Source organism: Protopterus annectens, chromosome 10.part0, assembly GCF_019279795.1.
Source record: "Protopterus annectens isolate FY-2018-M chromosome 10.part0, PAN1.0, whole genome shotgun sequence".
NCBI classification, from domain to species: Eukaryota; Metazoa; Chordata; order Ceratodontiformes; family Protopteridae; genus Protopterus; species Protopterus annectens.
In genome coordinates, this window is record NC_056744.1 from 1,636,722,168 (window position 1) to 1,636,748,347 (window position 26,180).

At 36.9% G+C, this 26,180-nt stretch overlaps 1 protein-coding gene across 1 annotated transcript in view; it reads right to left on the minus strand.

Annotated features, from left to right (window-relative positions):
* The window catches only part of LOC122813824 (complement factor B-like), a 436,913-nt gene that overhangs the window by 239,226 nt on the left and 171,507 nt on the right, over window positions 1-26,180 (minus strand). The window contains exons 10-11 of the mRNA XM_044086351.1: window positions 11,739-11,876; window positions 1,959-2,089 (exon numbers count right to left, since the gene is read on the minus strand). Coding sequence (XP_043942286.1) covers window positions 1,959-2,089; window positions 11,739-11,876 — 269 coding nt within the window. The remainder of the gene's footprint in view (window positions 1-1,958; window positions 2,090-11,738; window positions 11,877-26,180) is intronic.

Here is a 26,180-nt window from a genome sequence, read left to right on the forward strand (position 1 = left end):
TCCACAATGTCACATCCAATCCAGGCAATGCGACTAGTGGCACTGCACACCTGCCTGCATATCCTACCCCAGGGATTTCAGATAATGCACCTAAGCAGAACCACTTGAGGTTGGCTAGTAGCATATGTGTTGCTTCTGTAGGTCAGCTTTGGGTAGCACTCAGCGTGGTCATATCTAACAGAACTAATACTAATGTAATGCGTCTTCATCTCCCCCTTTCCTTCTCTTTGTCTTCTTCATTTTAATATTTTTTCATCTTTGCTGTTTTATTTCTATCTATGTTAGCATTTTCTGCAACATCTGCCTTGGCTGTGCCACTGGTGTAGCTATGGTCACCCCCCCCCCCAAATCAGGCCCAGCCTTTTTCTGCCAGCACTTCATCTGACTCCAGGCCTGCCTCCCCATCAGGTGTAGTGGGGTGTACTCTGGTGGTATCACTAGTGGCCTGTCATGGCCACTCATTTTAGGGATGTGCCCTCCAATAACACTGCTAGGGGTTTACAGTTTGCAATACAGTGGGAGTTGGCAGAGAGGGTAGACAAATTGGTGGACCATTGACTGGAGGCCAGCATACACATCTTGAAGAGTCCTTTTGTGGCTTCAATAGTTGCAGCATATTTTTACCAACTCATGTAGGGCCCCACCGGAGATGGCTGTCAGGGTGGTAGCTGACCTGTCCCTGGGTCTAGCCCGCATAGTGTGGAAGTAGAAGCAGGATACCCACCCTATCCCTCATTATGGTGGTCCATTTTCTAACGTGTCACCTCCTTTCCCAGTTTTTTCTCCAATCCTCCCAGTACTTAATGTCCTCTCTCCCTATGCAAGCTGTGTTGTTTTTTTGTCTATATTTTGTTTGTTTTTGTGCCCTACCTCCACCCCTCTGCCCACTCTCTATCCCTCGCATTCCCCTTACATCCATCGCCATTTCTTTTTTAAGAAAAAATAGTATGGGTACCTATCCCTCAAAAAAAGTATACCTTTCTAGCCCTCCCTGCTTCCACTCTTACCTTACCTGTGTCCATGCGTATGTTCCTCTGCTTACTGTACCCCAGTCATACTGTTCTGTACACCCATTTTCTCCTCATGTAAAGAAATAAAAATAGATATATAGACTGAAAGGGACTATTTACTGTGCTTCCAAACATTCTTATAGCATCATTTGTGTAGTGCTTGTGCACACGTTTTAGTTGAGACACAGTACTGTGCCCCTTCTTTTTACATGGTATTCTTGGCCACAATTGCTAGAATCCAAGAAACAAGGAACTCAAAAAATTCAAACTGTGTAAAAGACAGTAAAAGAAAGCAAAGTTTTGAAAAAAATTGTAAATAAAAATTGTGAGTCAAAGCCCTAGCAGAGGACATATACTGTAGTTCTTAATACTGAATGTATTGAATATAGTGGATCAATTATTTTCATATAGATGCTTATCTAGGGTTAAATGAAACTGTTAGTATTAAACCTGCTTTTAAGAAAAGACCCTGTTGTATTTAATAAATTGTATTTAATTAATATATTTAAAGAAGAATATCTTTTATTGGCTTATTGGTTTATTGAATTGTTATGGCTGCATTCTGATTGATTAATTAATGATGTCTGTGATGTATAAATTGGTATTGAATGTTTTAAAGTTATTGCAGTTTAAATTTTTTGAGTTCCTTGTTTTTTTGTATTATTCATTATTTGGAACTTTTGCTGATTGGGACCACTTTCTTGTATTCACAATTGCAAGAAGCAATCTGTCACTACCGAGGCTGCCATTTTCTAAAGTGGAGTTCTTAATTAGTATCAAGTTGGGCTACAAGATTACCCCTAATTAATTGATAGTTACCTTCAGGCGGCATTGCGCAACTGAACATCTCCACAGTAGTTAGGTCATGGGAAGCATGTTTAATTATTCATTTGTATTCATTTTGCATTAAAAATAAAAGAAAAAAATAAATATGAAAGGGGAAACTACCTGTTTCATGAACAGAAGCACTTGCCATGGCCACTGTTTTGGCTTTGATTTTGTGCCTTTGAAGACACGACCACCTACCATATTATCAGACACGGTTGGTGGTCCCCGAATACCACAGGCATCTTTGTTAGCTAAAAAAAAAAAAACAAAGAAAGAAAAAAAAGAAAAAGCAAAATGTGTTTAACAACTGTGATCTACTTCCTTTCCTTCTTTTTTTTTTTTTTTTTTGCACATTTCTTAAAAGTAGATCATTGTTTCAAATGACACAGATTTTAACATGATATACTCAAAGAAAAAAAGCATGTCTGTGTACATCACCTGCAGTGGATTTGGAAGTTTACAAAAGAAAGGGAACACCTGCTTCATAAATCACTTTTGTGTGTTGAATAAGCCTCAGTTAGTGCAGGGGTACTCTGGCAGTTAGTGCAGGGACTAAAGTTCCAACTTGTTAATGAACTGCTTCCTGTGGCAAGGGTGCAGGGTTTGAATCTTTCCACCTTTATTTATCTACTGTGTGACAGTGAGCATCTCACTTAGCCAGACAATGTTTTGAGGCAATTGGTAGCTTGGGATAGGCTACTCAGTGGTCTTCAGAAGTGCATGTCTAGTAACTATGAACCTGTTGTTGTTGTTTGCCAGCCATTCCCTATTGTACTGCTAATCTAGTTCAGGAAATGTTATGACAATATCATCGGCTCAACAGTTTTTGGCTTTACTGGAAAAGCTCACCCAGACTCTGCCACAACTTGCTGTGAGGGGAAAGGTTGGTTTGTTTTTGCTTTCTTGTATTTTGTATTGCTTCATTGCCTTCTTTTGTTTTGTATATTGTGGTTTATTTTCATTACACATGTATTCTGCTTTTAATTGCATATTTACACTAGGAAAGAGACTGCAGCTCTGTCTCTTGTGAGTCACATAGAAATCAAAAATTTCCCCACTCTCTGGCACTGCTGCTGTTGTGTTTTTAAACTCATCTATCATTCTAGTTGCTTGCCCCTTATTTTAATTTGACCACATAACTGCTTCCCTCTCCTCTTTCATTGGCTATTGTGAGTAAGCACAAAATTATTATTTTGTGAAATCACTCCCCTTCAGCTATTTAAATGTATTGGCCATCCCACTGTATTCCATAGAACTAGAATACAAAGTGCCTACCTACCTTCCAATCTGTATTTTTGTTTTAAAATTAATGGTTCTCTACTTAGCTAGCTAAAGCTTAAGTAACCCACTCTTTCCTATTTAACTGCTTAGTGAGCCCACATTTTGCCTGTCAGTAGTCATCTTGGGATTAATGACTCTCTTTTGTTTCTGATGAGAGAAGGAGCACAGGGGCATCATTTATTGGAGACTGCTGATCACCAGAAAGCCTAATAACTGCTTCATAGATGAAAGCTTGGAAATTGTGCTTATATTTTGCTCATGGTGAAAGAAGGATCAGAGTGCATTGATTCCTGACTGTTTCTGATTGGGCAGTGAGGGTCTGCGTTTGACCTTCCTGGTTTGTCTGGTTGCTATTCAAGACATCTAACAGGAAAAGGCTATAACAAGTCTACAGACCCTTGCATCATCTGAGGCAAAACTGTGGATTTCCAAACAGCTTCTGGCCTGTTTCTCATCTTGGGATTAGTGATACTGTTTTGCTTTTGATGAGAGAAGAAGGAAAAGAGCATTGCATCCCAGCAGCATGACGCTGTGGTGAGACCAGCACTAGTAGTAGTCAGTCAGTAGCCATTCGGGCGACTGCCCTATTTTCATTATTCTTGACAAGCTAATTCTTTCTTTTCAGTAAATACTGCTTTTCCTGCTGTTTAAACTAACTTCAGAATATCTACCGAAATACTTCATCCACAGATCATCAGGGTCTACTTATTAGTATCCCCTCAAGTATTTGGCAGCACCCTGTATTGACACAGACACCTTGAGTTGACATATTTCCTCTAAAAGCTCTATTGAAATTTCACCAATACATAGTTGCACACAGGACAACTAGTATGGTGTGACAAGCACTACCCCCAGAGTTGCAAACTGGATACTCCTGACATTACCTTATATTCTCACTCCAACTGTCTAATCAGCAAAAAAATTGTCTGTTGGCATGGATATGAACTTTCCCACTATCCCGGTTACCAATCTGGTGAATAAGTGCATCCTAAGGCAATGTAGAAATTGCCTTATGTTTGCAGGCAAGTAGTTTTCAACCAAACTGATATGGTATGTGAGAAGTGTATTTATACAATGTCACTAGAGGCAAAGCTCTCACTTAAAATCACTTTTAATGTCAATAAGGTTGTCAGCAGTACACACGCTGCATCCATTACACACAATTCAAAGCAGACACATACACCCACATATGCTGAGGCAGTTAAATGTTACCTTCCTAAACCCCAAAGACCTCCTAGACAATGTACACACAAATACCCTCAGTGGCCCCAAATGCAGTCTTCCAAAACAACACCCACAGGAACACATAGAGCCACATCTCATGGAGACTCTACTACTAAGCTTATAAGGCAAGCCACCCCACAATCCAACACTCTGGTCATTGGAGACTCCATTGTGACACACACTGATGTTCCCTCTCACCAACTTTAAGGATAAAGTCACAATCAGTTGCTTATCAGGTGCCAGGATCCACCATATTACATATGCACTCAGGTCATTGGACCACAGTTACTAGTATGACTAAGTCATAGTCCATGTGTGTGTAAATGACCTGAGACGTATCTCAGTAAACTGTTTGAAGAGAGACATAATGGAGTTCTTGGAATATGTGTCCCAGGCTGGTATGAGCCCAGCATTACGCAACATTTTACCTTCTCCAAGGATTATGCCACAATATGAACAAAAGATGACTGACTTTAATAATTGGCTTAGTTTCTGGTGTCATTCTAAGAGGGTGTAATATTTGTCAGCATGGAAGGAGATGGTCAACAGATCATGCTGCTTTGCCAGGGATGGTCTGCACTTCGCCTATCTAGGTTTTCGAATATTAGCTAAAACATTGTGCTCCCCTGTAGTGCCTTTTTTAGGCAATGCCAAACTGAAACTACTTCCAACATAGCAAATCAAAACCAGGAAAATTTAAAGATATTATTGCTCAATGCGAGGAGTCTAAACAAAAATCTCCACTCCATAGAAGCTCTTTTCACACTAGAGAATGTTGATGTCTGTGTTGTCACTGAGACATGGTTTAAAGCCACAGAGAGCGCACCAACAGTGCAAGGTTAGACCAGCTAATACAGGAGCTAAATGTTGCAGTGTCTCAATTTACATAAAAAATAAATATACCTAAAGGCTGGTCAAACAGGACAATGTACTTGAGCCTCTCCACATTCAGATCTCAATAGGCAAAATTCCATACCACTTTCTTGCAAATATAGGTTCTTCCTCTATGACCCAGGAAACCCATAACATGCATTTAAACTTATTGGAAACACTCATCATCCATCCCGATAACATATTTATCGATGACTTTAATTACCCCAGTATTAACTGGGAATTATATACAACACCAAACGTACATACACAGAGATTCATGGATTTTGTAAACACAAACTCCCTGGACCAGATTTATTAATACACCAGCCAGGAGTGCAACCATACTGGATCTGGTCCTCACTAATAGGGGAGTGTGTTGCACACCCCCTAGTATAATGTCTTTTCTGGTAAGATCGGACCACAAAATGGTCTCCTTTGAAGTAAAAATAATACTTGGAACCCTAGCTAAACCTGGAATATTCAGGAACCAGTCTAACACTAACTTTGTACTATTAAGTGATAATCAGACAACATTTTAAGCCACCCCATAAACCCTGAGAGCACTGCTGTGTATGTGGAACTGTCCACAGAAACCCAATAGAAGCATGTTAATAGCTGCACAGAGGTGGCTGTACCCACCAGGAAGAAGTACATAACTAACTCAAGAAACAAGCCACCCTGGTAGAATCACATCATCATTAGGCTGTATAGCAGAAGAAAGAAAATTATGGCAAAAATTAGGAGGTGCAGCACTTAGCAGGATAAAAGCTCTCTCATCAAACTAAACAAGCAACTCAAAAGACAAGTATAGTCTGCCAAAGCCATATTTGATGTAAATTTGACCTCCTACGCCAAGGACAGCCACAAGGTATTCTTCAGCTATGTCCATAACCTCAAAGACAATAAACGGTTGTGTGCAGAGCTCATTGTTAATGGAGATACCTATACTGAGCCAGAAGATATAGCAAACCTACTGACCAACAAATTCAGCTCCATCTTTACCCCTCTCTCCTACTAAACCTTCACTCAGGAAATATCATCAAATACAACCTCCCCTGCTATCACTAGGGAACAGGTTCTTTATATTCTCCATAAGGCCAAAAACACTGCATTAATGGATTCAGATAATATTCCAGGATGCCTTCTAAATAGCAAGAAATATGGCCTGTCAAGCCCTATGGAATTGCTATTTAACTGTAGCCTCAAAATAGGATTCATGCCTCATGAATGGAGAACAGCAACAGTCATCACCCGGCACAAAGGTAGGCCATCTACAGACCCTGGAAACTACAGACCCATAAGTCTCACTACTCTCATATGCAAAGCCATGGAAAGAATTATCAAGGAGATGATCATTAATGGCATAGGAAACCTTCAGTCACTGAATCCAACCCACTTTGGTTTCACCAAGGGCAGGTCATGCCTACTCAACCTGGTGGACTTCTTTGAGAAGGTCACCAAAGCAATAGATGGGGTAAAATGGTTCACACTACCTACCTTGACCTGTCCAAGCCACTTGACACAATACCCCACTCAGGCATTGTGGACAAACTCAAGAGGTTAGTTACAAATCCTTATGTCACCCATTGGATAGTTAGCTGGCTCACAGACAGGACCCAGGAAGTTAGAACTGGGTAGTCCAACTCTAGAAAGAGGTCAGTCACCAGCAGAGTCCCTTAGGGATCGGTCCTGGGACCACTCCTTTTTGGCATTTACTTCTCTGAAATTAAGGCCAATGTTAATGGCCTTTGGATGACTAAATTTGCAGATGATTGCAAATTAGGAGCTGTCACTGAATCCCCCACTGACACAAATGTCCTCACAGAAGGGCTGATACATACAAATAGCTGGTGTCAGAACCATGAAATAAAACTAAATCCCAAGAAATGCATAATAGTATCCTTTTGGAAGTCATCCACCCCTGATAACTATCATATTGACAACACACCCCTAAGAGTTGATCAGTAGTCAGGGACTTGGAGACACATACTAACAGCAATATATCCTTTGACCATCCCATTTCTACAGAAGTGAGGAAATCATTCTGTATTGTGCAACTTATACACAAAGGTATTGCATCTAGGACTAAAAGTCATTGTTCCACTGTGACATACTGACAGCAATCTATCCTTTGAACATCACATTTCTACAGAAGTGAGGAAATCCCTCTATACTGTGCAACTTATAAGCAAAGGTAATGCATCTAGGACTAAAAGTCATTATTCCACTGTATTTGGCATTCATCAAATCTGTTATTGAGTACAATGCCCCCTTTGGTATGTACCTAACCAGGCATATCCAACAACTGGAATGTCCACAAAGGTTCCTGACTAAAAGAATATAGGGTATAAGTAACATGTCTGCAGACCACCTCAAGGCCCTATCCCTGTATTCTGTCTCCTATAGGCTATTAAAGGGAGATCTATGCCTGGCATACAAGGCTTTGTCAGACCCCACCCTGAAGGACCTGCTTTATAGCCACAAAACCAACAGCACCATGATTACCCATTCTAAAGACTTAAACCTCACCTGTGATATAAATAGGACATACTGGAGAGACAGGTATGTATCCCAGAGTCTTCCATTCTCTGGAACAGGCTCCCCATCCATGTGAAGCAGAGTTCCTCCTGAAACCAATTCAAGTGTAACTTGGGCAATTGGATGGGGAACAGGAAATTCATCACTGGTTTGTCTCTAATGGACACAGGCAGCCTGTAAATGGTTCATCTGCAAGCCACTGCTTGTAAATGTTTCATCTCCTAAGCCCCTGAGTACACTTAACAAGGGTATGAGACCATTTCAGAGATTTGGGATGCATAGCTAGGCTTATGGTCATTACCCTAGTAAAAACCTATGAACCTACAAGTGCAAGAGGCTCTGACTCAAAAGGAGGGTATGTATGCCCCTCCCCAACCTCTATGGATTCACTAGAGCTATCTAAATAATAAATAGCAGCTTTTGTTGAAGAAAGCGGATCCTTAAAGTTCAGTTTGCTATTATGTGATGACATTACATATGGTGTATTTTTATATAATGTTTTATGAAATGTTATATGTATATATATATATATATATATATATATATATATATATATATATATATATATATATATATATATCTAGGGTCTACATTACATTATCGAATAACAGTTTATTCGAAAATGTAATAGTCAACCCGTAATTGTCGAAAACCATAAACATCGAACTTCTACAAAAACAACAAAAACCATCCTAAACCATTTAAACAGTATATGCAGGGGGCAAGCCTCCCTGCACCCCCCACACCCCTTGCTACTTAAATATTCCAACTCCAAGATCGCACTACAGTGCAGAAAATGGAAACCTTCCATTTCCGCAAAATTTTTGCTCTTTGTGGTTTTTGACATTTACGGGTCGACTATTACGTTTTCAACAAAATTGTTATTCAATAACGTAATAGGGTCTTATGCATGCTTAGTTTCATCCCATGTGCCTTCAGTTTTGTATTCCATTCCTCATACCTTGCTGAACTTCTTGCTCAGAGTCGGCCTGTAATGCTACATCATCTGCATACAGCAACTTTATTGATCTGTCCCCTCCAACCTGTTTGCTAATATAGTCATTCACCAATATGAACTGCAGTGGGCATAGAGCCGAACCCTGTACAATCACTCCCAATGGGAAATCCTCTGTAAGGAAGAACACTGTTCGTACTTGAGTCATTGGGTCCTTGTACATAGCTTGCACTAATTCTACCAATGTTTCTGGGACTTTGAATCACAGCATTACTTCCCAGATCTGCTTTCTCGGGACCTTATCATACACTTTCTCCAAGTCTAGGAATGCTCAGTTGGACTCTTTCCTCATCTCTAGCTTCTTCTCAACCATCTGACTGCAAACACGAGCTGCATCATGATGCGAATCTGAACTGCTCATTTCCCATCTTACATTCTATCACTCTGTGTATTCGTTTACCGATCACCCTCTCCTGAAATGTCATGCAATGTGACAGGAATTTGATACCTCTGTAGTGCCCACAATTGTGGATGTCCCCTTTGTTTTTGTACACTGGCATGAGTATAGTTATTCTCCAGTCATCTGGGATACACCTTTCTCTCCTTACTGCTATGAGTACCCTCATGAACCATTTCTCCCCTATCTCACCCAGCATCGTTGTCATACCGACTGACCTCATCTGAGCCTGCTGCTGTCCCTCTCTTCATTCTCCTTAGTGCTGTTCTTACTTCTTCTAGGGTGAGTTCCTCTTCTCTCATCGTAGGTTGTTTCTGGGACAGTACAGCTTCTGTGGGGGTTCCTTCGTTCATAAGCTGCTGGAAATACTCCTTCCATCTGCCTTTGCTGTTCTGTGAATTGGTGAGCAGGATGTTGCTGGCATCCATTATGAAGGGTGTCTGACTATCTTCTTTATCTTTCTGTTTTTTGCCTTGCAACCTGATCTAGTTTCTTTGTGCTACTTACTGAGTCACTTTCCAGAAGTTAGTAGAGTGCCTCTGATGTCCTATTCTTTACTATTGCAACTCCTTTCTTAGCTTACTTGTTAGCCAGCCAGTATTCCTTCCTAGCCTGGCCAGTCTTTTCTGTCTCCCTCTTTTCATGCACTCCTTCTTTCTTTTGATGACTTCCAGGACTTCTGCATTCCACCAGCTTTCCTTATGTACCTTATTTCCATACCTGGCTCAGCCACATATCTGTTCTGTAGTTCTTACACATGCTGTTTTGAGGTGCTGCCATTCTTCTTCAGCTCTACCTATTTCCTCCTCTTCTTGAGGTACTAGAGCCCTGAGTAGTTCCTTGAACTGTTGTATTTTCTCTCCAGTCAACTTCCAGGTCTCCAGCTTGGCCTCTGTTGACCTTAGAGCCTTCTGTGATCACTGCTTATAGCTATACTGGGGGCTTTTCACTGTGGATAACTTTCAATCATTGATTCTACCCCAGTGCCTTCTCCTTTCTAGGAGGACATCTACTTGAGTTGCATGTTGGCCACTCTTGTTTGTGATCTTGTGATTGTCTCTCTGAACTATGAAGTCAAAAATGGCCTCTCCTTCTTTATTCCTGTTGCCCCACCCATGTGGACCCAGGCAGTCCTCATATCCTGTTCTGCAATATGTCCATTCAAGTCACCCATTATCAACACCAATTCATGTTGCCCTGCTTTATATAGTAGGTCTTTCAACTGCTGTATGAATGCACTCTTTTTCTCAGTATCACAACCCTGCTGTGGAGCATAAGTTGAGATTATGAGTACTACCCTAGGAGTTGAGTCTGTCACTAATTCTGATGATATCTCTCACTGCCTTCTGAAGCCTCTTTCTCACCACAATTCCCACATGTCCCCTCTTGAGTAGTAGACTCTGGATCCCAAGCTAAGTGGCTTTGCTGCAGTGCTCTTAGATACATAGGATGTCCAGCCTCCTTTGTATCATCATGTCATCCACTTTGCATCCTGTCAGTGAACTTACATTAAGTGTAGCAATTGATTTTGCTCAACAGAGCAAACTATTCATGCCCATTTCTGGCAACATTAGTCAACATGACCAAATCACCTACAGCCATATTTTACACCATCAAGTGGATAGCCCTGTCACTGCATGCAGTCTGTGATCTGTATTCTCATATCTTGAGGATACTGCGCACCACAGTGGTTGCCCAAAGTGGTTGATCTGTACAACTATTCCCCCTATAGGGCACCATGTGGAGTCTGAGCTACTGCCCACAGCTTCATTCATTGTTGAGTTTGAGATGGAAACACTCATCATGTTTTTTTTTTTTTTTTTCAGAGGTGGTAGGAACCCACAGAGATACAGGGAGAACATGCAAACTCTTGGTCATTGGTCAGAGGTCAGGATCAAACCTTGGATCTTATGCATGGGAGGCAAAGATCTTAACCATTATGCCAATTGGTCTCTATAAGAGTATGTCTGGTTAACAAAAATGTTCTAACAAAATATTTCTAGGCTGTTCAGTTTTCCAGATATGAAAATGTGTGTGTGAAAGCTTAGAAAAAAATATAATTTGGAGTTTGTGTCCATTATAATATATTACAATATTTGTAAAAAAGACTATAAATGCACCAGTTATTATCACTGTGAAGAACACTTCTTACTGATAACATTGCAATTTGTACAGTTTTAATAGCTTTTATTGTTCACAAAATGTTTGCATTTGTTTATCTTATCTTATTTTTTGGAAAAATTCTCTGGAATGTAAGATGTGTGTAGGCTGCTAGAGGTGTGGCATTCCACACCAAATAGGTGTTATTGAGCTAATACCCATTTTATATACTGAACCGACTATTCTGTATCGGTATTCATATATGTTGCAGAATATTAACTTGTATTCACAAAGGGTAAGAGTAGTCATGTTTCTGCCTTCCCCCTCACCATACTGTTAAAGAATGCATTAAACACATGTGATGAGCATGTCATGTTGTCTTGCTCTCCTTTCACACACTTTATGTTTCTTGTGAAGCAATCTCCTAATATCACATTCTGTTACAAGACATTGCTGATTTTAGAAGCCTTACTGTTTTCTTCCATTAGATTTGTTATGTTTTCTAGAAGGTCATAGCTAGCCAAGTAGAAAGACCGCTGTTCTTCCTTCTTTGAAGATAATTTCTCCATGTCTTCTTTATCTGCATCACCAATTCCTATGGTGAAGATATCTAAAATGGCAGAAAAGCAAATAAAGAGAGTTAATAATTTCTTACTGGTCTGCTTAGTGCTAGACTGATCCAGATTGCTTTATTTACCACTCAGACACAATCCTCCTGCAGCAGAAATTTTGTTTTTATCTGGTCCTCCTCTAACTAGCCTGTACAGCTGCTCTGTTGACCAGTTCATTCCACCATCGCTCCCAACCTCTTGGCACAAAAATCTGGACAAAACCAAAAATAATGGGGGAACGAAGTGCCAAAAACAGACAAATTTTAAATTATGCTCATAAACTTAGAATATTACTAGAATAAAAAGTCTTGTGTTGCTACGCATTTTCTGAAGGATATGAGGTCAGAAACTCAAATGGCTGTCATCATATAGTGAATTCATTCCTCACTGATTTCACACAAAAATCCAGAAAACACTAAATTTTATGAGGAACAGACTAAAAATTTGAGCCAAAAATCTGGACATTTTGAGAAAATCTGGACAGTTGAGAGGTAAACATTCTACCCCCGACAAGAAACCTTTTCTTTAAGCCTTAACTGCCTTTAACATGCTCATCAACATCCAAAGGATAGGTACAAAGTGGTCCTTTCTGATGGACTGTTACACTTCTGCATGACATGATTATTCGGTCCTAATCCCCCTCCAGTGATCTCTGGTCTACAGTGAGAATTCTGCTGTAGGGAATGTCCCTTTGAATACACACTCCACCAAATAAAGGCGAGCTGTCTTAGCCCCATCCTTCTTAACCACCCATATCAATTCCAACAATTGACTAAGCTGCTATTCATTCTTCAATCACCATAGTAAGGGTTTATCTGCCAAAAGATCTGACTTCCCCAACAAAGAATGTGGTCCTTCTCTACCTGAACTGAAAATGAACAGTGATATAAAGTGAAGTGACGTATTTAAATGATTTTATTGACACTAAATAATACCACCTGAATGCTCTACCCATACAGGCAATGCACTCTTCTCTCTTATTCTTACAGGAAAAGGTGCAGTGGGGAAGCAAGCTGCATGGCATATTTATACTAAAGATTCAACAGAAAAATGAAACCTGATTTTTACTACAGATGTTAACAGACATATCATTTTTTTCTTTGTTAAACCAGCAAAGTTTATTGTGCATAAGGATTTTCTTTGTGGTGTGGGGTGTTGTCCAGAGAATGACACCAGTGCCAGAAACAGAGCTCCTCTCACTGAGGAAGGAGGAGTTAACTGTGCAGTGACAGCCTTACCCATAACACAGTCTATTCTCTGAAGCTCAGGGTAACTATACAGTTGCCCAGATAAGGGTATGTATGTACATTTAGTTACCTAATACTGAACCTGGTTGAGCAGGACAAAATGCTTATGTAACTGCTCTGTAATAAACCTGAATCAGGTTAAACACTCCCACAAATATTCAGTGTAACTGTTTACAACTGCATAGAATTTCTGGTCATATACTGTACTGAGAGTGGAGGCCTAGATGGGCACTTGTCTATGGAGGTTGGGTCATTCACCTCACAGACTGAAAGTCCATAACTGAACTGGAGTAGGCATGGGGAAATATGGCTAATTATTCTTTCCTGCAGTAGGATGCTCTCTCTTTCTCTCCCCCTCAGTCAATCTGACCCTCTCCTATAATGGTCAAAGGGGAACAAATCGGGCCAACCGGGTGGACATGAAAGAAGAGCTGATGGTCAGCAGAAGGTAGATGAAAGACAAACAAAACCAGAAATTAATAAATGAATGAATAAATGAACAAAATATTATTCATATGATTTGAGCTCTTATTAAAAGAGGAATCATGCAGGGTACTTGTATAACACTGAGTAAACATTTCACTTAAAATCACTTAGAAAATAGTTTAGATTCAAGTGCAGTCTTTTTCCACCAGTAACCATAAATGCAATTACACCACTACCACTCCGAAGGAATGGGAACACAGTCAATGTAGTGGTATGTATCATAGACCAGATGTTCAAGTACCTAATGTCACAATTCCACAAACTCAAAACACATAAAATAACTGCTCTGAAGGCCAATGAATGCTCCAAACCATTTATTCCTCGTAAAACAAAATCCAAATACAAGCGTTGACCTAGGTTTCGTCCATCTCCACAGACTTCATCAGAATACAAAGAATGTAAAACTGAGCCACTTAAATAGTAACTACGCATCCAACTACCAGCTGTCTAATTGATTAATTGGATGTCAATAATCGTTAAAAAGACAGTGAATATATTACTTGCAAAGTATTACATTAAATCTTAACTCGAGTATATAAAATATCAAAAATATCTAAAGCTTATTAAAATAATATTCTACTTATTTTTATTGGTGTGTGTGTATATATATATATATATATATATATATATATATATATATATATATATATAAATAATGCAACAGAAAATGAAATAATATGGTCTTGTAATGGTAAGTAAAATATATATTTTAAAACCTTCTTATGTAGTGAATTGTGTCAATTATATAATAACCAACCAATATTGTACATAAATTAATTTAGTTAAACTATTAAAAATATATATATATTGTATGCATATATAGATATGTATCTCACAATTACATTTTAATAAACACCATCACTTAAAGTTAAAATAAAATTCATCTCTTACTACAAATAATGTATTAAGTATAAATATTAAATATTAAATGTAAAAAAATATTAAATGTAAAAATATATATATATATATATAAATAATTTAAAGATTTAAAAATTAATTATGTACAAATACAATATTGACACCAAATTAGTTTTCTATTGGTGTTGAAAAAGAAGTTATCCCGATAAATTGTGTTATGAATTTATTTACCCTTAAGGTTATTAAGTCTCAAAATAGGTCTGATACTACAGTGTTCATTCAAACCAGGTCGATTATGAGCATTTAACAATATTTGCATTCTTAATTCTAATGCATCTAAATCATAATCGACAATCTTACCCTGTGGGTCATGTTTAATATGTAAAACACCAAAAAACTTAAAATAGTGGTTGGTATGTTGTACAATATGTCTGGCCAAAGCATTGGTAAGTTTAAAATTCTTAATGTCCAACAAATGTTCCTTAATTCTGTCCCTCATATGTCTACTCGTTTTTCCAACATAAAATGCGTCACATTGTTGACACAATGCGATATAAATTACATTCGTAGTGTAACAATTGAAATGTTCATGAATTTTTATATTATGTTGATTGACCTTCACATTACTACCAGTATTGAGGACATGGGAACATGTGGAACACCTACCACATTTGAAATTACCAATCCGTTTGTTGGAAATGGTTGTTCTACTGGTCATTGCCCGTTCAAATAATTCTTTAAATGACAAATCCTTTCTAAAAATATATGAAATTTTTCCTTGAAAAAGTCCTCCCAGGTTATTGTCAGTGCTTACCAAATTCCAATTTTTATTGATTATAGTTTTAATAACATGCGAAATATCATTAAATGTAGTAATATCAAAAGGAATAGTATTAGAGTTAAAGGATATGTTTTTTGTGTGGTTCCCCACGTGTGTGTCTGTATCATTGTCACAATTTAAAATTGCTCTATAAATTCCTGTGTTCCTCTTGGATTTTACTTCATCATAAATATTTATACATAATTCCTCAAGATAACCTCGGTTGACAAATAAAGACATCATAAATCGTAATTCATTTATAAAATCTACTTCATTGCTGACCATTCTTGCAGCTCTGACCATCTGCCCCTTTACAATGGCCTTTTTCTGATGGTCAGGGTGCCAGCTTTCGAAGTGTAAATAAGAGTTTGAAAAAGTAGATTTTCTATAGATGTTAGATTTTAATATACTATTTACTTTATCAAATGTTAACCTAATGTCCAAATAGGTGATACTCTCACTGTTTATCTCATGTGTGAATTTTAGAAACCATATGCTATTATTAATGTATTCCAAAAATGCCTTCAACTCAGCTTGATCACTATCCCAGACGAAAAACAAATCGTCCAGGAATCTTGAATAAAATTTTATATGTGAATAAAATTGTGTATTAAACAAGTAATGAAGTTCCCAATAGGTCATGATGAAATTCGCGAACATGGGGGCACAAGCCACCCCCATCGCAACTCCACTCACTTGTCGAAAATAGTTTCCTTCAAAATATCAATAATTATTTTTTAGTACAATTTCCATTAATTTTATCAATACGTTGATTCTATCCTGGTCATATAAGTTAGTTTCAAAAAGTTGCTCCTCCAACCAGATTAAACCAGTTTCATGTGGTATCACTGTGAATAGATTACAAACGTCCATAGTGATAAACGTATCATTTTTCCAAAAAATCCCATGAATCTTTAACAATATAAGGAAATTTAACTATCCCCATTTTAAAATAATGATCCAGAAATTGGCTAATAAAATAGGTTTTACTCCTTTTCCCGTCCACTATGGGTCTAAATTGTAAATTATCCAACCCTTTATGTATTTTCGGTATTCCAAAAATCCCACTGACGACAGGATAATCATTACATAAATACTTCCATTCTACTTCTGTTGGTTCTCCTTGGTATAACATATCATTAAGTGTCAGATCAATCTTTTTAAATGCAATGTTGATTTCATTTTTGCTGACTTCCTCATAAGAGTCTCCCAGTAACATAGCACCCATGTAAGAAATATAATCATGTTTATCAACTACCACCACCCCACTACCCTTGTCGGGTTTCATAATCCTGATGTTTTTGGTGGTTACTATAGTGTTATATATTACTTGTTCCTGTTTGGTCATATTCATATGTATAGGTAGTTTATAATTATTAAAAAATTGTCTTATATCTATTTCACTAATTTTTTCAACAATAGCTACTCTATCATTCATGGGTGGATTGTAAACACTGGGTTTTGTTAAAGTGTTACCGGGGTTACTAATGTTAATGTCAATTTGGTTGTTCTGAAATAAGATTTTTAAATTCAGTTTACGTGTGAATAACTTCAGGTCTAATATAGTGTTAACCAAATTCCCTTTTCTACAGGGAACAAAACTAAAGCCCTTAGAGATCAAATTGACACTTTCGGTATCAAAAGGGACCTGGGTGTAATTGTATAACTTAAAATCTCCTTTATCGTTGGTTATAATGGTCGGTTTGCTTAACAACAAGCTCTCTAAATTATTTTCCACGGGACACTCCCCTTCACATCCATTATCCATAGTCAAAATGTCCAGTGAATAATCCCTTCTTAAACTCTCGTCTAACAAGTTGTCATTTGATGTAAAATTACTGTTCACCCACGTATTCTGGTTATTAACTGTCTCATTATTGTCTTGGTCTTTGTCGTCAAAGCTATAAAGACTCAAGTCACATAAAGCCTCGTCTTCGAAACAGTTAAATGTCGGCTGCATGATCGGTGTAGTTGTTGTATATTCCGTTTCAATCGGAGCCAAATTGGATGATGTACCTTCCAAATAAACAGGCTCTGAACCGACACTTTTTCTTTTTTTGTTGTGATCAGTAAATATACAAAGGTTACTTAATGTCTCTTGATGGACATCCTGTATATTATGCTTATTAGCACAGGCATGAACAAAAATATCATTGTCTGCATTAGATTTAACATTTATAGTGAAATTTTGTAAAATGTTACCTGGTGGATCAAATTCATAAAGATTATCCACAACCTCATGAAACAGGACGCCATCGGCTACTTGTGCATCCTCCATCCGTTTTTTTGTTGTTGTTGTTTCTTGTTGTCAAATCCCTTCTTGGGTCGTGCACCCGTAAATTCGAAGTCTTCCTCATCGATGTATAAATTTTGGTTTTTAATCCTCTCGGACCGTCTGAGTCCCTCGTCATCATGTATATCAGCGTAGTCCTGGTGCCCGAAATCACTATTTTCAGGGTAGGAAGTGATGTCATTAAGCTCGTCGAGGTTTCCGCTTCTTCCTGGTCTATTCTCATTGCCATGGTTACGAGTAACTTTTTTGGATTTTGGATACACGTACCCACTTTCATAAATTTTAATGTCCCTATGAATTTTCTTGTTTTTCTTTTGGTAGATTACATCACAACTATAATCAATATCTTTAATAATATTGATGTCGTTAGTGTAGTATTGTTCAAAAAGTAGGTCTTTACTGATGTTTGAGTTCAGGTCCTCTAATTCAACCAATAATGTCTCTATCTTTTTGTTGTTATATTTAATCATGATTTCCATAAGATAAAGACCAGTTTTGTTAAATAGATTGTGTAAGTCTTTTAACATATCTCGATCTTGATCACAACCGTTAGGGTACCTCCATAGCCTTAGTCCCTTGGGGACCAACCCCAACTCTATATTTCTTTGTAAATACCCATTTTCCATTTGCGTGCGTTTGAGCTTAAAAAGTTTCACCTCAAAGTCTTTCAACATTTGTTTCATATTTTTCATTTCCTTCACGTAACAATTTCCATCGGGTGTCTTTTCACTATTGAATAGGAAACAGTTAGTTTTCCACAGTTCACAATTATATGACTCACAACGGACGTTACTTCATGTTACATTGTCTCTACCAGAATTCCCCTGTGTTTCGGTAATGAGATTAGTAGTGGGGGGTGTAGTTTGGGTCAGTGGCAACCCCAAACTTCCCATACTCCCTGTACCACGAATATCAGGTTCCATCAATTTGTTGATTAAGGCAGTGTGTATTTTTAATTGGTCGTTGATCTGCTTCAACATACCTCCCACATCGATCGTGTGACCTGCACCTTCCATCCGGATAGCCGCAAACCAGTAACCAGAAATGCAATTACACCACTACCACTCCGAAGGAATGGGAGCACAGTCAATGTAGTGGTATGTATCGTAGATGGATGTCAATAATCGTTAAAAAGAATTAATAAGAAGATTTTAAAATATATATTTTACTTACCATTACAAGACCATATTATTTCATTTTGTGTTGTATTATTTATTTATACATATATATATATATATATATATATATATATATATACACACACCAATAAAAATAAGTAGAATATTATTTTAATAAGCTTTAGATATTTTTGATATTTTATATACTCGAGTTAAGATTTAATGTAATACTTTGCAAGTAATATATTCACTGTCTTTTTAACGATTATTGACATCCAATTAATCAATTAGACAGCTGGTAGTTGGATGCGTAGTTACTATTTAAGTGGCTCAGTTTTACATTCTTTGTATTCTGATGAAGTCTGTGGAGACGGACGAAACCTAGGTCAACACTTGTATTTGGATTTTGTTTTACAAGGAATAAATGGTTTGGAGCGTTCATTGGCCTTCGGAGCAGTTATTTTATGTGTTTTGAGTTTGTGGAATTGTGACATTTGCTACTTGAACATCTGGTCTATGATACATACCACTACATTGACTGTGTTCCCATTCATTCGGAGTGGTAGTGGTGTAATTGCATTTCTGGTTACTGGTTTGCGGCTATCCGGATGGAAGGCGCAGGTAGCACGATCGATGTGGGAGGTATGTTGAAGCAGATCAACGACCAATTAAAAATACACACTGCCTTAATCAACAAATTGATGGAACCTGATATTCGTGGTACAGGGAGTATGGGAAGTTTGGGGTTGCCACTGACCCAAACTACACCCCCCACTACTAATCTCGTTACCGAAACACAGGGGAATTCTGGTAGAGACAATGTAACATGAAGTAACGTCCGTTGTGAGTCATATAATTGTGAACTGTGGAAAACTAACTGTTTCCTATTCAATAGTGAAAAGACACCCGATGGAAATTGTAACGTGAAGGAAATGAAAAATATGAAACAAATGTTGAAAGACTTTGAGGTGAAACTTTTTAAGCTCAAATGCACGCAAATGGAAAATGGGTATTTACGAAGAAATATAGAGTTGGGGTTGGTCCCCAAGGGACTAAGGCTATGGAGGTACCCTAACGGTTGTGATCAAGATCGAGATATGTTAAAAGACTTACACGATCTATTTAACAAAACTGGTCTTAATCTTATGGAAATCATGATTAAATATAACAACAAAAAGATAGAGACATTATTGGTTGAATTAGATGACCTGAACTCAAACATCAGTAAAGACCTACTTTTTGAACAATACTACACTAACTACATCAATATTATTAAAGATATTGACTACAGTTGTGATGTAATCTACCAAAAGAAAAATAAGAAAATACATAGAGACATTAAAATATATGAAAGTGGGTACGTGTATCCAAAATCTAAAAAAAGTCACTCGTAACCATGGCAACGAGAACAGACCAGGAAGAAGTGGGAACCTTGACGAGCTGGATGACATCACTTCCTACTCTGAAAATGGTGATTTCGGACGGCAGGATTACGCCGAGATGCACGATGATGAGGGACTCAGACGGTCCGAGAGGATTAAAAACCAAAATCTATTTATCGACGAGGAAGACTTCGAATTTACGGGTGCACGCCCCAAGAGGGGATTTGAAAACAAGAAACAACAAAAAAACGGATGGAGGATGCACAAGTAGCCGATGGCGTCCTGTTACATGAGGTTGTGGATAATCTTTATGAATTTGACCCATCAGGTAACATTCTACATAATACTACTATGAATGTTAAATCTAATGCAGATAATGATATTTTTTTCATGTCTCTGCTGACCAGCCGAGTATACAGGATGTCCATCAAGAGATACCAATTAACTTTTGTATATTTACTGATTATAACAAAAAAAGAAAAAGTGTCGGCTTAGAGCCTGTTTATTTGGAAGGTACATCATCCAATTTGGCTCCGAATGAAACGGAATATACAACAATTACATCGACCATGCAGCCGACATTTGACTGTTATGAAGACGAGGCATTATGTGACTTGAGTCTTTATAGCTTTGGTGATAAAGACCAAGACAACAACGAGACAGTAAATAACCAGAATATGTGGGTGAACAGTAATTTTACATCCAATGACAACTTGTTAGACGTGAGTTTAAGAATGGATGATTCACTTGATATTTTTTCTATTGATAATGGATGTGAAGGGGAGTGTCCCTTGGAAAACAATTTAGAGAGTTTGTTGTTAAGCAAACCGACTATTATAACCAATGATAAAGGAGATTTTAAGTTATATAACTATACCCAGGTCCCTTTTGACACTGAAAGTGTCAATTTGTTTTCTAAGGGCTTTAGTTTTGTTCCCTGTAGAAAAGGGAATTTGGTTAGCACTTTATTAGACCTGAAGTTATTTACACGTAAACTGAATTTAAAAATCTTATTTCAGAACAACCAAATTGACATTAACATTAGTAACCCCGGTAACGCTTTAACAAAACCCAGTGTTTACAATCCACCCATGAATGATAGAGTAGCTATTTTTGAAAAATTTAGTGAAATAGATATAAGACAATTTTTTAATAATTATAAACTACCTATACATATGAATATGACTAAACAGGAACAAGTTATATATAACACTATAGTAACCACCAAAAACATCAGGATTATGAAACCCGACAAGGGTAGTGCGGTAGTGGTAGTTGATAAACATGATTATATTTCTTACATGGGTGCTATGTTACTGGGAGACTCTTATGAGGAAGTCAGCAAAAATGAAATCAACATTGCATTTAAAAAGATTGATCTGACACTTAATGATATGTTATACCAAGGAGAACTAACAGAAGTAGAATGGAAGTATTTATGCAATGATTTTCCTGTCGTCAGTGGGATTTTTGGAATACCGAAAATACATAAAGGGTTGGACAACTTACAATTTAGACCCATAGTGGACGGGAAAAGGAGTAAAACCTATTTTATTAGCCAATTTCTGGATCATTATTTTAAAATGGGGATAGTTAAATTTCCTTATATTGTTAAAGATTCATGGGATTTTTTGGAGAAAATAAATTCCTTTAAATTTAACCAGGGTGACACGTTTATTACCCTGGACGTTTGTAATCTATTCACAGTGATACCACACGAAACTGGTTTAATCTGGTTGGAGGAGCAACTTTTTGAAACTAATTTATATGACCAGGATAGAATCAACGTGTTGATAAAACTAATGGAAATTGTACTAAAATATAATTACTTATATTTTGAAGGAAACTATTTTCGACAAGTGAGTGGAGTTGCGATGGGGGCGGCTTGTGCCCCCATGTTCGCGAATTTCATCATGACCTATTGGGAACTTCATTACTTGTTTAATACACAATTTTATTCACATGTAAAATTTTATTCAAGATTCCTGGACGATTTGTTTTTCGTCTGGGATGGAGATCAAGCTGAGCTGAAGGCATTTTTGGAACACATTAACAACAGTATATGGTTTCTAAAATTTACACACGAGATCAATAGTGAGAGTATCACTTACTTGGACATTAGGTTAACTTTTGACAAAGTAAATAGTATATTAAAATCTAACATCTACAGAAAATCTACTTTTTCAAACTCTTATTTACACTTCGAAAGCTGGCACCCTGACCATCAGAAAAAGGCCATTGTAAAGGGGCAGATGGTCAGAGCTGCAAGAATGGTCAGCAGTTAAGTAGATTTTATAAATGAATTACGATTTATGATGTCTTTATTTGTCAACCAAGGTTATCCTGAGGAATTATGTATAAATATTTATGATGAAGTAAAATCCAAGAGAAACACAGGAATTTATAGAGCAATTTTAAATTGTGACAATGATACAGACACACACGTGGGGAACCACACAAAAAACATATCTTTTAACTCTAATACTATTCCTTTTTATATTACTCCATTTAATGATATTTCTCACGTTATTAAAACTATAATCAATAAAAATTGGAATTTGGTAAGCACTGACAATAACCTGGGAGGACTTTTACAAGGAAAAATTTCATATATTTTTAGAAAGGATTTGTCATTTAAAGAATTATTTGAATGGGCAATGACCAGTAGAACAGCCATTTCCAACAAACGGATTGGTAATTTCAAATGTGGTAGGTGTTCCACATGTTCCCATGTCCTCAATACTGGTAGTAATGTGAAGGTCAATCAACATAATATAAAAATTCATGAACATTTCAATTGTTACACTACGAATGTAATTTATATCGCATTGTGTCAACAATGTGACCCATTTTATGTTGGAAAAATGAGTAGACATATGAAGGACAGAATTAAGGAACATTTGTTGGACATTAAGAATTTTAAACTTACCAATGCTTTGGCCAGACATATTGTACAACATACCAACCACTATTTTAAGTTTTTTGGTGTTTTACATATTAAACATGACCCACAGGGTAAGATTATTGATTATGACTTAGATGCATTAGAATTAAGAATGCAAATACTGTTAAATGCTCATAATCGACATGGTTTGAATGAACATTGTAGCATCAAACCTATTTTGAGACTTAACAGCCTTAAGGGTAAATAAATTCATAACACAATTTATCAGGATAACTTCTTTTTCAACACCAATAGAAAACTAATTTGGTGTCAATATTGTATTTGTACATAATTAATTTTTAAATCTTTAACTAAATTATTTATATATATATATATATATATATATATATATATATATATATATATATATTTTTTTTACATTTAATATTTATACTTAATACATTATTTGTAGTAAGAGATGAATTTTATTGTAACTTTAAGTGATGGTGTTTATTAAAATGTAATTGTGAGATACATATCTATATATGCATACAATATATATATATTTTTAATAGTTTAATTAAATTAATTTATGTACAATATTGGTTGGTTATTGTATAATTGACACAATTCACTACATAAGAAGGTTTTAAAATATATATTTTACTTACCATTACAAGACCATATTATTTCATTTTGTGTTGTATTATTTATTTATATATATACATATATATATATATATATATACACACACCAATAAAAATAAGTAGAATATTATTTTAATAAGCTTTAGATATTTTTGATATTTTATATACTCGAGTTAAGATTTAATGTAATACTTTGCAAGTAATATATTCACTGTCTTTTTAACGATTATTGACATCCAATTAATCAATTAGACAGCTGGTAGTTGGATGCGTAGTTACTATTTAAGTGGCTCAGTTTTACATTCTTTGTATTCTGATGAAGTCTGTGGAGACGGACGAAACCTAGGTCAACGCTTGTATTTGGATTTTGTTTTACGAGGAATAAATGGTTTGGAGCGTTCATTGGCCTTCGGAGCAGTTATTTTATGTGTTTTGAGTTTGTGGAATTGTGACATTTGCTACTTGAACATCTGGTCTTTTTCCACCAGTGCTTTTAGTATGTGTCACTGTCTCTCATGCTTGTGTGCTGTTGTCACTAATCTCACTACTGCTAATTACATCTTCCTATGTACACTCATACATGTCAGCTAGATAAATATTTTCACATACTAACCACTAACACTATGGAGAGGAAGCTGTTCTCTGTCAAGTCGTGCCTCATGATCTGTTTTGGTATAATTTGCAACTTCATAAGCTCCCCATCTCTCCTGTTATCTTTGCTGTGATAGCATCATGAATACATACATTAAAATGATTGAACTAAAAGCTACATAGAGTACTATACTGTATGCGTTAAATATGTACTCAGTGTGGCAGATGTTAAAACAAAACCACCTTCTTTACTGTCCTTTTTTTGTATCTGTCTTCTTTTTCTTCTCCTCCAACTTCTTGTCTTTCTGGAACTAAAAGCTCTTTTCTGTTTTAACCATCTCAGTAAACTGCTGGTTGATCCTACAGTTTATACTGCACCACAGATCTGCATAAGCACAGTAAACCTTTCAAGCTATCAGTATTATTTAAATAAAAGCAACTGAGGACATCTGTGAATTTTCCTGAAGGTGTAATTGTTTTCTGATTATTCACTTAAAACAATAACAGAGTTGCAAAATAGGGAATTTCATTTAACAACTAACATCATGATGCTAAAAGAGGCAGACAGCAACATTAAAACAATAAACTTTAGTTAAACAAGTTGAATTAACAATTATTTCCAGGGGATAAAGTCTGATCAATTACCTTCTGTTATTTAGGAATAAAGAGTTGAATTATTAAGTTCTAACATAGGATTTTTAGTAGAATCTTTAAATGAAAATATACTACATTGGTAGTTACTAGGCATGTGCTACAGAACACTGTTGAAGAGCCTAGCCCAATTTACCTGGAGCACTGTCTGGGTAAGTAACTTGGTTAAATTCAGACAAAAGAAAAATGGAGGTTGAAGGAATCAAACCCAGGACTACAGAAAGCAGCTTGTAGCCTTAGACCTCTGTGCTATTGCCACATTTCAGGTAGTGAGCAATCCTGCCATAATGCTGAGCTGGCACTTGTAATATAAATGATACTGATAAAAAATGTATTTATTCCTTTAAGTGGTCCCTCTGGTATAGTATTTGCAGTTCTGAGTGTGATACAGAGTGCCAGGTCTCAAGAAGCAGAACTATATTTTAAGAAGCCCATCAGAAGGGATAGGTTTTGGTATTTAATGGCCAGGTGAGTGTGTTTCTGGAGCAGGAACAGTCCCTGGAAGTCAGAAGGCTAACCCCTAGGCATTCAAGTCTTAGTTGAGACAGTGTAATGGCAGGCCATTGCAAAAAAGGGCAATGATGACATGGAGATTCTGGTGGAACCAGATGTTTGATGTATTATTAACGGTATCAAAACATCCATTTAACAACTTCAATTCAAAATTGTCAAAAGAGACAGTATCATATAATGACATACTGCATGTACTAGTGTAATTGTACTTTACAACAATGAGTAGCATCACCTACCACACCCTGAGGTGGATTCTCCAACATCCCGGTTAATACTATCCCTCATAGACTTTGAGAGTACATGTCTCTGGGAGAATTTGTCAGTCTGCATCAAAGTACTCTTTCATGTCTCCCGCTACAGCTTTTTTTGGGATTCCTGTAGTAAACAGTAATGCACTTTCATGAGACACTGGCCACTTGTAAAATGCACTTCCTTGCCTGAGGCCCAATAAGACTGACTTTATTTGAGCTGCATGTTACTCAGCCTTGGGAAGCAGGTCAATAAATGAAGACTCCTCTCACTTGAGAAGGACTTCCATAAGGTGTTTGATTTTTCTTCCAATTACTCTGCATGAATGTTTGGTGACTTGAAAGGCAGGTTACCATAGAAATGGAATATCCCTGATGGAGTGATGTGTAGGCTGCTAGGGGGCAAATAAGTCAACAGGGTATCAGAAGGAATTATATAGTCAATGCTGGTGAAGAAAAAAAGGTGAGGTCTTCACTGTAATTTTTAATAATTACAATTTAAAGACTTATCAGTGGGTCTGCATTCATAACCAGGTTGTTACATGTTCAAGAAATGGATGTCAAG